General features: G+C 44.9%; 1 protein-coding gene across 4 annotated transcripts in view; it reads right to left on the reverse strand.

Moving 5' to 3' along the window:
* Positions 1-1733: 1733 nt before the first annotated feature.
* The window catches only part of LOC129866737 (ankyrin repeat domain-containing protein 27-like), a 35593-nt gene continuing 23808 nt past the window's right edge, over positions 1734-13518 (reverse strand). Inside the window, exons 13-27 of one of the 4 annotated variants that reach the window (XM_055939574.1) lie at positions 12014-12106; positions 11304-11428; positions 10718-10800; positions 10405-10520; positions 10114-10206; positions 9452-9649; positions 8063-8119; positions 7095-7211; positions 5789-5953; positions 5348-5542; positions 5018-5137; positions 4578-4751; positions 4157-4316; positions 3823-3904; positions 1734-3518 (exon numbers count right to left, since the gene is read on the reverse strand). In XM_055939574.1, the coding sequence (XP_055795549.1) occupies positions 2954-3518; positions 3823-3904; positions 4157-4316; positions 4578-4751; positions 5018-5137; positions 5348-5542; positions 5789-5953; positions 7095-7211; positions 8063-8119; positions 9452-9649; positions 10114-10206; positions 10405-10520; positions 10718-10800; positions 11304-11428; positions 12014-12106 (2343 nt within the window). In that variant the 3' untranslated portion in view covers positions 1734-2953. Of the gene's footprint in view, positions 3519-3822; positions 3905-4156; positions 4317-4577; positions 4752-5017; positions 5138-5347; positions 5546-5788; positions 5954-7094; positions 7212-8062; positions 8120-9451; positions 9650-10113; positions 10207-10404; positions 10521-10717; positions 10801-11303; positions 11429-12013; positions 12107-13518 lie in introns of all 4 variants that reach the window. The other 3 variants (XM_055939573.1, XM_055939576.1, XM_055939575.1) reach the window with 3 other exon arrangements.

The following is a 13518-nucleotide window of genomic DNA, read 5'->3' on the forward strand; positions in this document are numbered from 1 at the left end:
AACTGTTTGGCCATAATGACCATCGTTATGTTTGGAGGAAAAAGGGGGATGCTTGCAAGCCGAAGAACACCATCCCAACCGTGAAGCACGGGGTTGGCAGCATCATGTTGTGGGGTTCTTTGCTGCAGGAGGGACTGGTGCACTTCACAAAATAGATGGCTTCATGAGGGAGGAAAATTATGTGGATATATTGAAGCAACATCTCAAGACATCAGTCAGGAAGTTAAAGCTTGGTCGCAAATGAGTCTTCCAAATGGACAATGACCCCAAGCATACTTTCAAAGTTGTGGCAAAATGGCTTAAGGACAACAAAGTCAAGGTATTGGAGTGGCCATCACAAAGCCTTGACCTCAATCCTATGGAACATTTGTGGGCAGAACTGAAAAAGTGTGTGCGAGCAAGGAGGCCTATAAACCTGACTCAGTTACACCAGCTCTGTCAGGAGGAATGGGACAAAATCCACCCAACTTATTGTGGGAAGCTCGTGGAAGGCTACCCGAAACATTTGACCCAAGTTAAACAATTTCAAGGCAATGCTACAAAATACTAATTGAGTGTATGTAAACTTCTGACCCACTGAGAATGTGATGATAGAAATAAAAGCTAAAATAAATAATTCTCTACTATTATTCTGACATTTCACATTCTTAAAATAAAGTGGGGATCCTAACTGACCTAAAACAGGGAATTTTTACTAGGATTAAATGTCAGGAACTGTGAAAAACTGAGTTTAAATGTATTTGGCTAAGGTGTATGTAAACTTCCGACTTCAACTGTACACACACACACACTCCCCACCGTTCCCCCAAAAACAACCACAAGCGGAGATGTTCAACGGTTGTTCCATCCCTGAACCCAACTCAAAGGACTTGATGTGCAAATGCGTCTACAGTTGTAGCTGTTTGAGAGGCATGCAAAATTTAGCAAGAATGGGGAGATTTGATTAACCAATATCAAGTCTTAGCTGATGGAGCTCAGATACACCCCCTTCCCCTGAAACAAACACACACTGGTCCCCCTTTGTGACCATTTTCCCAAGCATCTCTGTGCAGTCAGACCTTTGATTATTTTGTGCCACCAGGGGCACAATCATTTTACCCCTCTCTGAATGTCCAAGTGTGAACCCCTCCATGTGTTACTACTGCAGCTAGTGTTGCCAGCACTGCCACTGCCTGGGTGGGGGAACCCCACTGGAATTCCCACCGGCTAAGTACAAGGTCATCAAGGTTCTTATTAGCAGCTCTGAGATATTCCTTGTATATTATTCTCACTCATCTGGTGGCTTTGGCCTTGTAAGACCAACCCTGCCAGGCAGGCTCAGAATCTTGAGGGGGCAATGCTGCTTTAGTGGGTCTCTGACCACATTTATCCTTCGCTCTTGGCTGCATTTCCGCTCTAGAACAGGAATTACGTCGAAATAGGGGTGGCATTATGGAATGACATTGCACTCTGATGGGGTCCTTTAAACAGAGACTGAAGAGGGAGACATCCCACTCCCTCATTTTTTTCTGTTTCAATATGTCTAACCCTTAAGTGTATGTTCATACACTGTATTTATGCATGGGATATTGTTTATCAAAAAGAAAAGCTCACAAATAGCTGGAGTGCGTCTTTAAAACAGTATTTTAACAGTAGGAAAATCCTAACATTACCAACTTACCTAGCCTATCATATAAAGCACAATATTTGAAAAAAATGCCAACTCTTGCAAAGAACACAATAGTCAAAACAAATGACTCTTGATCATGATTTTATTACAGGTTATTTTGACAAATTAAATAAGGCACGTTCACTGCATCTAACATTAAAAAATGTAATAAAATACTTTAGTATGAAAATAATCAACATTGAGATCGGAGTGGACAACTACTACTGTATAAACCAAAACAGTAACTTTTAAATAAAAATACATCTGTACGCTGATGCTAGTCATCTGTGTTCAATGTTCTGTATGTGCTGGATAATGATGAGTTCAATAAATGTCAGTTCAAAACTACTGAGATTTCAGAGAGTGTTGCTGATAAAACATTTTTCCCCCCCAAAAATGGTACTTGTAAAGTGCAAACTCCCCATAGAATTGGTTGGGTCCTATATGGCCTTGCTTTGCAGGATTAGGATCAACTGACAGAGGTGAAATATAATTATCAGTTGAATGCTAAATAAACACGTATTTTTTTTCATTTTTTTTTTTTTTTTTCATTATATTGTTTTCTACAGGATAAATAGCAGAATAGAGTAAAGGTGATGGATAAACAAATTAAATATGGCAATTGTGTTATTATATTCTCAAAAGCAGTATTTTTAACAACAGTACTATCCATTTGTGGAGTCACTGGCTCGAGCTACTGTATATAGATGTGTGCGTATACACTGTTATGATTCTCTCTCCATTCTAAGTGTTCTAACTATTTTAAGTGTTTGACATTCACTGGGATACAAGTGTGGCCTCACTATGCATAGTCATTGAAATGCCACACACCAGGGAGGTACATTTTCTGTTATAGATAGGTCCGAAATGCAAATCTATGGTTTTCTAAAGGGAATAACTAACCCAGTAAATTAAACTAAATTGTTGAAAATAAGAGCCCTGATTTTCCATGTTCAAATAAAAAAAACAGCCAGATGTAACAAGAGCATAGACATTCAGATTAGCATTTTCGTCAAGTAGACAAAACAATAAAAAACATAGTGATATGCCATGTCACTATCCACTGTCAGAATGTTCTATCGACCATCTCTTTTATAAGGGTGAGCAAAAAAACTAAAATAAGCTAAAACAGAATTACATTCGCATGAAGTTGAATGAACATGTTTTGCATCCCTTTTTCGTGAAGGCAAGGAGAAAAAGTGCTTTGAATAACAGTCAGGTCAACTAACTAAAAGTAGGCCCCACTCTTCTCTGGTTAACCCACACTGTGCAAGTTCTTCCCTGACTGGGGTCTCCCTCGGCGCCTCAGAGTACCTCTATTTCTTCTACCAGGTCCTCCATGTCTTTGGGTGGGCTCTCAGTCTCAGGACAGTTCCTCTTAGACTTTACTTCGGTGTCTGGTGAGGTGTGGACCTTTTTTTCCTCTCCATTGACTTGGCTAGGTGTGTGTGATGGGTCGCTGCTGGGGGTTTGTTGTGTATTTGATGGGATGTCAGGTGTGCGTGTATTTGACATGTCGGGTGTGTGTATGTCAGGTGTGTATGTATGCAAGGGTTCACCTGGAGTGTCTGTGTGTGAAGGGTCTTTAGCTACGCGTGTGTCCTCATTAGCCTCGGACTCTCCTGTGTGTCTCCGGTCCCACTGAGGAGACTGGGGGTGCACTGTGTCCACGGTGTGACTGCGGCTCAGGGCCCTCTCTCTGTCCCTTTGGTCTCCAGGCTTGGGGCTTCCCTCTGGGCTGGAGCAGATGCTGAATGGCCCACTGCTCTCCAGGGTCTCCCCTCGCCTCAGTTTCCTCCTCTCAGGAGTGGGGGAGTGGATGGAAGGCACACTAGTGTCCCTGGGAAGACCTTTCTTCATTTGCTGAACCCTGAAAAAACCCATCAAACAACCACAAGCTCGGAGGAATTGCACTGAAGCATAGCAGTTCCTTAAAATGTACGTTGATTGAAACTTATGAGTAAACTATGACAAAAGTTGTTCTGGATCGGCTTCGCGTACATAGGAACACATTTTCTATCTCGGAAACGTTTAACATCTAACTAAACAAACAAACCGCACATCGTCTCCACTGATATTTTTTGAAAACTGTAGTCAGATTGATATCAACTTCACTATGAAGGACAGCATACATTTTCCACAAGGGGGCACACAATCTTTTCCATGATACTGACCGGTTTATTGACTGGGCCAGCTTCTGACGTCTTCCACTGACATTATCATGCTGATGCTTTAGCCGCTGTACAAATGAGTGTGCTGGGATTGGGAGAAAGAACTAAGAAAAACTGTTCCATATCCACACCAGCATACCACGGGCATGCATTCTAAGTGGTATGATGGTATGGACAGTGGAACATAGTTTGAATAATTGGGTGTTGGAAAACAAACCAATAATCCAAAATATGGCAGTAGTAGATTGGTAACCAAAAAGACCAAGAGAATTATTAGGTGACAAAGTTGGTGAGAAGACTTTTCATTGTGTGTTATTTGCAACATATCTCTCTGTACCTTCACGCTCTAGCAGGTAGGAGGTCAAGGAAAAACAGTGGCTGGTGTCTATACTGACTCTCTTACCCAGAGCCCCCTTGGGCACAGAGAGCAGTTTGATTGGTTCAGCATTGTGGGAGAGTCCAGATGCCTTCTGAAGAGTCCTCAGGATTTCAGTGTTCTGAAAGTGGAAAAACAAAAAGCCCATTTCATAAAGAAATCATTATTTCCCCCAGCTCTATGGTTGTTGGTTTAGATCTCTGCTACTCAATAAAAGGACATGTAGACCCATACACAAAACAGTTGGTGAGGTGCCGACTAACAGAAAGTAATCAAATCTAAGAAAAATAAAGTTGCACATACTGAACATCTTGTGTAACTCTGTTGAACAAGTGGTCACCTTGACCCTGATCTAACCCTTCAGTGGCTGTTAGATTCTCACTTTTCCCCTGGTCTCCACGGCACAGTCCAGTGCTGTCCTCTGTCTCTTGTTCGTCATGTGGACCAAGGCTCCAGCCTGCAGTAACAGCTCCACCAGGGCCAGGTGACCCCCTTTCACAGCCTCGTGCAGGGCCGTGTTGCCCTGGTTGTTGGACAGGTTCACCGAGGCGTTGCTCTGGAGGAAGACAATATAGAAACGTCTGCTCGCACACCATTTTGCTGCTCACAATAGGTGGCCTTTTTAATGAAGCTTAGGTGGTATGGTTTACAACGTTTAGACCAACACAGTCTTTGTCAGGTGATTGCCCTGCTATCATTTTTCCACTTTTTGGTCCCTGACAACTAGCTATAAAGACCCCCACTTAGCCATTTTTTTTTTCAGTGTGATGGTGTTGGCCTGTTTGACCTACTAGAGGGCAGCAGTGTCAGTGTTCTGTTCACCTGCAGCAGGATGGTTGCTGTGTCCAGGTGACCTCTGAGGCAGGTGTGAATCAGAGGTGTGTTGCCATAGCGATCCTTCTTATTCAGCTTGGCGTTGCACTCCAGCAGTGATGTCACTACCTGAACATAAAACCAATGAGAGATTGAATCTTTTTCCATTTTCGCCCCAGACAATCTGCAGCAGACCTGCGTGTTCTTTCAAACACTTCAAGCGTCTGGGCGAGTCTGCCTGGAGTCCTAGATGGAAGGAGGCTGGGACTAATTCCGTGGTTTCTGATGAGCCAGGGAAGCTCGATCAAACGCAGCTAAAGTATAGTACTGTGTGCCCACCTGTATGTGGCTGTTCTGGCTGGCCAGGTGCAGTGGCGTGGCACTCTGGCTGTTGCGTGCGTTGACGTTGGCTCCGTTGCGGCTGAGCAGGGACACCAGCGCCGTGTGACCATGGAGCGCCGCCACGTGGAGGGGAGTGAAGCCATCCACACTACTGCTGTTCACACCCAGACCACTGGCCTGCAGGCACACAAACTTCTGGAGGCAAACACACACAACAAAACAGACAAAGGCACAGAAATCAAGTTAGCTGGACAGCTCTGCAGGAACATTACAAAACTCAACAAAATCTTTAGTACTACCAGTAAGTCCCTGTGTGAAGATTGCTGTTTGTTTTGCTGTTTGTTTGCTCATTGTACATCAGAAAGAGGTTCGGTAAGTGTGTTCGTCAGAGTATGGAGCCTGCAGTAGTGATGAGACATGAGAGGGTTGTCGTCTGACCTTCTGTGATGGCCCACAGTGTGGACACTGGCACAGTGGGTGGCACAACTTAGTCCAGGAGGGCAGCCCTGCTTCCTCTTCCTCTGGCTCCTCGTCCAACCACTCCAACAGGTACCGCACCATCTCTATGTCTCCATCGGCTGCCGCACGCAGCAACTTCTCCACCTGTCAGTCAAACAGAGAGAGGCAACCTATTAGAACACCAGACAGTAAACGCAGGGCCTTAAGAAACTGCCAACATGGTTTACAAATTACAGATAGTCAATCCCACAAAAATTGTGTGTGAAAGCTCTAAATATTAGCATCCCTCAATAAATAGAAAAACACTGTATCTAATTTCATCTACATTCCCTCCCTCTTCCCTAAAATATTAAGTCCTCTATTTAGGGGACTTTGAGCGGTTCTGGACTAATTACGACTGATATTTCTGTGTACAGTGTGCTCTGTGAATGGCGCAACATCAATTGCTTTACACTCCCTAAAAGTGCTGGTTGTCTTGATTCAAATGCGCTATTTGCAAGCGCAGCTGTGAGGTTCACAGACATATTTGCATAGGGAGCGACACATTACATGTTCTGGCCTATCCAGACAAAGGAACGATTTCCAGTACCTGTGACCCTCGTAGCTGCGCATGGAATAGCGCATATGAAAACGGGAGAGTCTAGGGGATGTAACAGATGGAAAAAAACAGAAAATAATTTTGCAGAATTGAAACAAGACCACTTCCTCTAGGTCACAGATGCACAAATCTCTTTGTGCTTCAAGCAGAAGTTGTAACAAGTCTGCACACATTTGAATGATGTCTTAGTCACTCAGAGACCTTCGTTTGGCGGGAAAAGTTGTCGGTTCTATGAAAAATGGTGCCAATATTTTACTTTCACTAAGTATGATCATATTTATTTTACAGTTATAAAGCTGAAATCTTATAGTAAGTAATTTATAATTTGATTGTTACTATATTTAGAAAGCACTTTAGTCATTTTAAGCCCTACTGCCCCACTTTTGTTGAATAGGGGGAAAGATTTCTCATATTTGTACTATGTTCTTCAGCTTGTGTCATCAAAAGTGAGTACACCTCACCTCAGCAATTTATAACCACTTACCAGAAGGGTGAGTCCCAGACCTTTCTACAACTATGCAGCATCACCAGTTATTGTTTATGGCCATCTCATGAAAATAATTACTTTTGGATATGTCTTTTTAGGCAGAAATCTACATTTTGCCCTAACGTTCAAGAATTGAATTAAGAGGATGGTACTTCTCTCAGACATTTTCAGGGTCAACCCTGCCTGAGTGCTCTGCTCACCTCTTTGTGGAGGACCCTGTCGCAGTCAGGCCTGGCCTCAGAGCTCTGGGAGGTGTTGCTGGAGACAGAGGAATGGCGGCTGCTGCAGTCAGAGGCCTCGGGAGAGCGGTTAGGGGACTGGCAGGGGGAGAGAGAGAGCCCCGTCAATCAGCTGGCCATACCACACACAGATCATGATCCGGTTTCCCGATAAAACACTGGTAAGCTTAACTTCTAACGATGCATCGTTACTATAACGTCCGAAGATGTCACATGCGTTTCCCAAAACACCACGTAGACAGAATGTTAGCTAAGTGCTTAGCTGGAGCATGTGTCAATACTGATAGCACTGCTCTCAGATCAGCTTTCTCCATTCAAATGATTCCACAATTCTGACGACGGATCAGCTCCTAAATAGATATTATATGGCTGCAAATGTTGAAGCGGCTTATTCTAATTATTCTAATCAAATACATAGGCCTATGTAGCATATACTATATTATTTTAATGGAGTGATCTCGATTTTTATTTGAAGCATATTTTTATCACTCAATTGCTAAGACATTGGCAACATTTAAGTTTGTTCTGAAGTTATCTGCAGTTACAGAGAGACAAAAACATCTTGATTCTAAGTTAAGCAGAGATTTAACGACCCACTTAGCTTGTTCTTCGAGTGGTCGGAAGTAGTCAGTACACATCTAGCGTTTTCAAGTGAAACCCCCACCAACGACGGTTTTGGGAAACAGCTCGGCGATTTAACAATGCTCCTACGAAGGTTTTAACAATGAACTTATTAGCCTTGAGATGCTTTTGGGAAACTGGGCCCAGGCTGCTTCTAGCAGAGCAAGTAAAAGATATTTCTTTGGAATATTTAGGACAATACACCTACAGGATTCTGGTTAATGGTATTTTAACAGGTTATCTAATGAAATGCTGTAGTTCCACTATTCTGAGTCAACTCTTCTCCTATGTGATGACATTTCACTTACATCATTGCTATCTCTTCTGTGAGAACTGTTGTGTGTCAACTCCAACAGCGTCAAAATCTGCAAGACAGACATTGGTACACACACACTTACGTATGAGCACAAACAGTGCATTCGGAAGGTATTCAGACCCCTTGACATTTTCCACATTTTGTTACGTTACAGCCTTATTCTAAAATTGATTAAATTGTTTTTCCTCCCCATCCATCTACACATAATGACAAATCAAAAACAGTTTTTTTTTGTTAAATTCAGTAAAAAATATATTTAAAAAAAAATCACTTTTTTTTTTATATTACTCTGTACTTTGTTGAAGCACATTTGGCAGCGATTACAGCCTCTTGGGTATGACGCTACAAGCTTGGCACATCTGTATTTGGGAAGTTTCTCCCATTCTTCTCTGCAGATCGTCTTAAGCCCTGTCAGGTTGGATTGGGAGCGTCGCTGCACAGCTATGTTAGATCATGTTGAAGTCCTGGCTCTGGCTGGACATTCAGAGACTTGTCACGAAGCCACTCCTGCGTTGTCGTGGCTGTGTGCTTAGGGTCGTTGTCTTGTGGGAAGGTGAACCTTTGCCCCAGTCTGAGGTGCTGAGCGCTCTGGAGCAGGTTTTCATTATGGATCTCTCTGTACTTTGCTCTGTTCATCTTTCCCTTGATCTTGACTAGTCTCCCAGTCCCTGCCGCTGAAAAACATGCTTCACCGTAGGGATGGTGCCAGGTTTCCTCCAGACGTGACACTTGGCATTCAGACCAAAGAGTTATATCTTGGTTTCATCAGACCAGAGAATCTTGTTTCTCAGGGTCAGAGTCCTTTAGGTGCCTTTTGGCAAACTCCAAGTGGGCTGTCATGTGCTTCCGTCTGGCCACCGGAGTGCTGCAGAGATGGTTTCCTTCTGGAAATGTATCCCATCTCCACAGAGGAACTCTGGAGTGCTGTCACCTCCCTGACCAAGGCCCTTCTCCCCCAACTGTTCAGTTTGGCCGGGCAGCCAGCTCCAGGAAGAGTCTGGGTGGTCCAAATAATACATCCAAACACCATTTAAGAATCATGGAGGCCACGGTGTTTTTGCTTTGTCATTATGGGGTAATGTGTGCAGATTGATGAGGGGAACAAAGTTATATTATCCATTTTAGAATAAGGCTGTAAGGTAACAAAATGTGGAAAAAGTCAAGGGGTTTGAATACTTTCCGAATGCACTGTACATGCTTGCTGTAACAAACACATACTTTATTTGCACATTTGTGCATGACAAGCTTTTTCTTTAAAAAGGGCCCATCTGGGTAGGTGGTAGAATGTTTGTACGTGACTGACTAAGTCGCTTTGGATAAAAACATGTGCTAAATAGCATATATTAAGTGGTTTAGCAAATCAGGGGTCCTCACTCCTCACCTTAGAATTCAAAGCACACTGTAGTGGAGAGTCCTTGGCCTTGTTGTAGATGGCGGTGCTGGCGCCGTTCTCCAGTAGAACCTCGATGATGCCCTCGTAGCCCCAGCGGGCCGCGATGTGCAGGGGGGTGTCCCCCTTGTCGTTCTGAATGTTCAGACGGCACGTGGGCAGGTCGTAGTAAACCAGAGCCTTAACACACTGAGACACGGATGGGATAACACTGTCAGACTGAAAGCAATCTCCTCTGAACTACCATAGAGCGCGACACTGTCTGTAGAGTCTGTTGTCATCATCCTCCATATGCCTGTACTTATTTACAGCACTATCAATACAGATCACAGGAAGTTGGTGGCACCTTAATTGGGAAAGGACGGGCTCATAGTAATGGCTGGACTGGAATAAATGGAATGGCAAACACATGGTTTCAATGCGTTTGATACCACTATTCACTCCATCCCAGCCATTATTATGAGCCATCCACCCCTCAGCAGCCTCGTGTGATACAGATACTTTCACTTCTGTCCCATGTACTGGTTGCACTTCCTCAGCTCTATCCCTCAGATTACCAAACACATTGGCACAGTCAAAAGCTGTTGAAATTACAGATTGTGCCTTTTAAAAGACAGATTTAAACTGGAGAGTGGCTCCCCAGACTGACTTACATCTTCATGTCCATACATACAGGCCAGGTGCAGAGGAGTGTTTCCATTGTTGTCCTGGGCATCTGTGTTCGCCTTATAGTGCAAGAGCAGCAGCTGGATGGGAGAGAGTGAAAGAAGAATATGTCAGAGAGATTGAACAGTTTGTGTAACAGAAGTATCCTTTTTGTACACAGTTTCTGTGATATAGTGTAGCTCATCTTAGCCTGGTTCCAGATCTGTTTAGGAGTAGTTAAGGCAGCACAAAAAGATCTGGAACCAGGCTATAACTGTCCTGCTAGCGTCCCGTCTCACCGTGACTCCCTGGTAGCCCTTCTGACAGGAGAGGTGCAGGGGTGAGAGGGCGTGGTAGTCTGTGGCGTTCACCAGAGCTCCCTTAGACACCAACAGGTCAATCAACAGGGACTGACCTACCACGGCAAAGACAGGCTTTTTACTTTATTTAGACAGTGGGAAATGAGAACGGGAGACAGATTGAAGGGGATGAAAAGTACAGAAAGTGGCGGATCGGGGATTCGATTCCCCCTGCCTTTAGGGTCTATGTGTGGTCCCAAGGAAGATGTGTGGCTCAATAGGCCACCCTCAGGCACTTATTAGCATCACCTACCACAGACAGCAGCGACATGAAGTGGCGTGTATCCTCGATCGTCTCGAGAGAAGGGCGTTACAATTGACGGGTCATTCAGTCTTCTGCGCGAAGCAGACAGTAATAGAGAAAAGGGAAATGAAACTTCAAGGGGAATTACAAAAGTAGGAGAATAAATCATGTGTCCTGTTTCTATCTACTGCATTTAATGACAACACAGAAAGAGAATATGATTCCACTAGGAGTGAGAGAGACAGAGAAACAGACAAGTGAAGTGTCTGAGACTTACCTGATGGGTGGGGGGAAAGGGGATATCTAGTTAGTTGCACAACTGAATGCATTCAATCGAAAAATGTCTTCCGCATTCCTCTGAATCAGAGGTGCGGGCGGGGGGCTTAATCGAAGTCCACGTTATTGGAGCCCGGGCAGTAGTTGTTGTGGGGGGTTAACTACCTTGCTCAAGGGCAGTACGGCAGATTTTTCCACCTTGCCGGCTCGGGCATTCGAACAAGCAACCTTTCGGTTACTGTACCAACGCTCTAATCGCTAGGCTACCTGCTGCCCCGTCATAACAAACCTGTGTGTGGTATTGCGTGCGTGTGCTCACCCAGAGACCCGGAGCTCACAGTGATCACAGGAGCAAAGGGGGTGACACATCTTCACCCCGTCCTCATCGCTTTCGTTTTCACTCAACACACGCCTGACCTCCGCTTCGTTACCGTTGGCTATGTGCTACAGGACACACACACACACAATCAGTTAATTATTATTTTATTTTTTTAAATCATCATACGAACAATTGATTTTTTTAAACCCAAAGAAAGTTGGTTAAACAATGTTTTCATGTGAACAAATTAAATTGTTTAATGGAGTAAGGTATCCAACAATAGACCATGATGCCCAGTCAGTGTTGGGGAAGCTACTCTGAAATCATAGTTTACCAAGCTACCAATAACTTCACACTAGAAGAAGTTAACACTACACTAAAGCTACCATTATGAGAAAAAAAAATGTGTTTACTTAACTAAAGCCACTTTGAAAAATGGCACAGACTACAAATTGCAAGAACAGGTTACTCTGGGGTCAGGTGTTAACAGAATGTGTCATTTAGCCTACTAAACACAAAAACTGTTAAGCTACATCACTACATGGCAAAAAGCTATTAACTACAGAAACCACTACCAACATTAGAATTGAGTTCAACTACCAACAAGCTACTGCAAAATGTAGATAAATTACTAATTTAACTACACGTAGTTCACTACTCCCCAACAGAGTAAAGCTTTCCTCCCCCCTAAAACTTGGTCATGTTCTCACCTCAAACAGACAGTTGATGGGGGTAGCATCGTTCTGACAGAGCAGGTTTATTTTCTGTGTGAAACGCACCTTGTCGTTCAGTTCCCCGGAGCCCTGCAAACGACAGACACAGTCACTTACTCTGCACACAGGACTTTTTTCCCCCCCTCACTCATTTCGGTCAAGTTCGCTCACTATTGTGGCCTGTTATGACAGGTAATGCAGTGATAAAATGGTGTATCTATCTAAGTCCGCACTGCTAAAGCTAACTCTCTCTCCTCTGCTCTCATCCTTCTAGACCTATCGGCTGCCTTTGATACTGTGAACCATCAGATCCTCCTCTCCACCCTCTCCGAGCTGGGCATCTCCGGCGCGGCCCACGCTTGGATTGCGTCCTACCTGACAGGTCGCTCCTACCAGGTGGCGTGGCGAGAATCTGTCTCCGCACCACGTGCTCTCACCACTGGTGTCCCCCAGGGCTCTGTTCTAGGCCCTCTCCTATTCTCGCTATACACCAAGTCACTTGGCTCTGTCATATCCTCACATGGTCTCTCCTATCATTGCTTTGCAGACGACACACAATTAATCTTCTCCTTTCCCCCCTCTGATAACCAGGTGGTGAATCGCATCTCTGCATGTCTGGCAGACATATCAGTGTGGATGACGGATCACCACCTCAAGCTGAACCTCGGCAAGACGGAGCTGCTCTTCCTCCCGGGGAAGGACTGCCCGTTCCATGATCTCGCCATCACGGTTGACAAATCCATTGTGTCCTCCTCCCAGAGTGCTAAGAACCTTGGCGTGATCCTGGACAACACCCTGTCGTTCTCAACTAACATCAAGGCGGTGACCCGTTCCTGTAGGTTCATGCTCTACAACATTCGCAGAGTACGACCCTGCCTCACGCAGGAAGCGGCGCAGGTCCTAATCCAGGCACTTGTCATCTCCCGTCTGGATTACTGCAACTCGCTGTTGGCTGGGCTCCCTGCCTGTGCCATTAAACCCCTACAACTCATCCAGAACGCCGCAGCCCGTCTGGTGTTCAACTTTCCCAAGTTCTCTCACGTCACCCCGCTCCTCCGCTCTCTCCACTGGCTTCCAGTTGAAGCTCGCATCCGCTACAAGACCATGGTGCTTGCCTACGGAGCTGTGAGGGGAACGGCACCTCCGTACCTTCAGGCTCTGATCAGGCCCTACACCCAAACAAGGGCACTGCGTTCATCCACCTCTAGCCTGCTCGCCTCCCTACCTCTGAGGAAGTACAGTTCCCGCTCAGCCCAGTCAAAACTGTTCGCTGCTCTGGCACCCCAATGGTGGAACAAACTCCCTCACGACGCCAGGTCAGCGGAGTCAATCACCACCTTCCGGAGACACCTGAAACCCCACCTCTTTAAGGAATACCTAGGATAGGATAAAGTAATCCTTCTAACCCCCCCCCCCCCCCCTAAAAGATTTAGATGCACTATTGTAAAGTGGTTGTTCCACTGGATATCATAAGGTGAATGCACCAATTTGTAAGTCGCTCT

This window comes from Salvelinus fontinalis, chromosome 12 (assembly GCF_029448725.1).
Source record: "Salvelinus fontinalis isolate EN_2023a chromosome 12, ASM2944872v1, whole genome shotgun sequence".
Lineage (NCBI taxonomy): Eukaryota > Metazoa > Chordata > Actinopteri > Salmoniformes > Salmonidae > Salvelinus > Salvelinus fontinalis.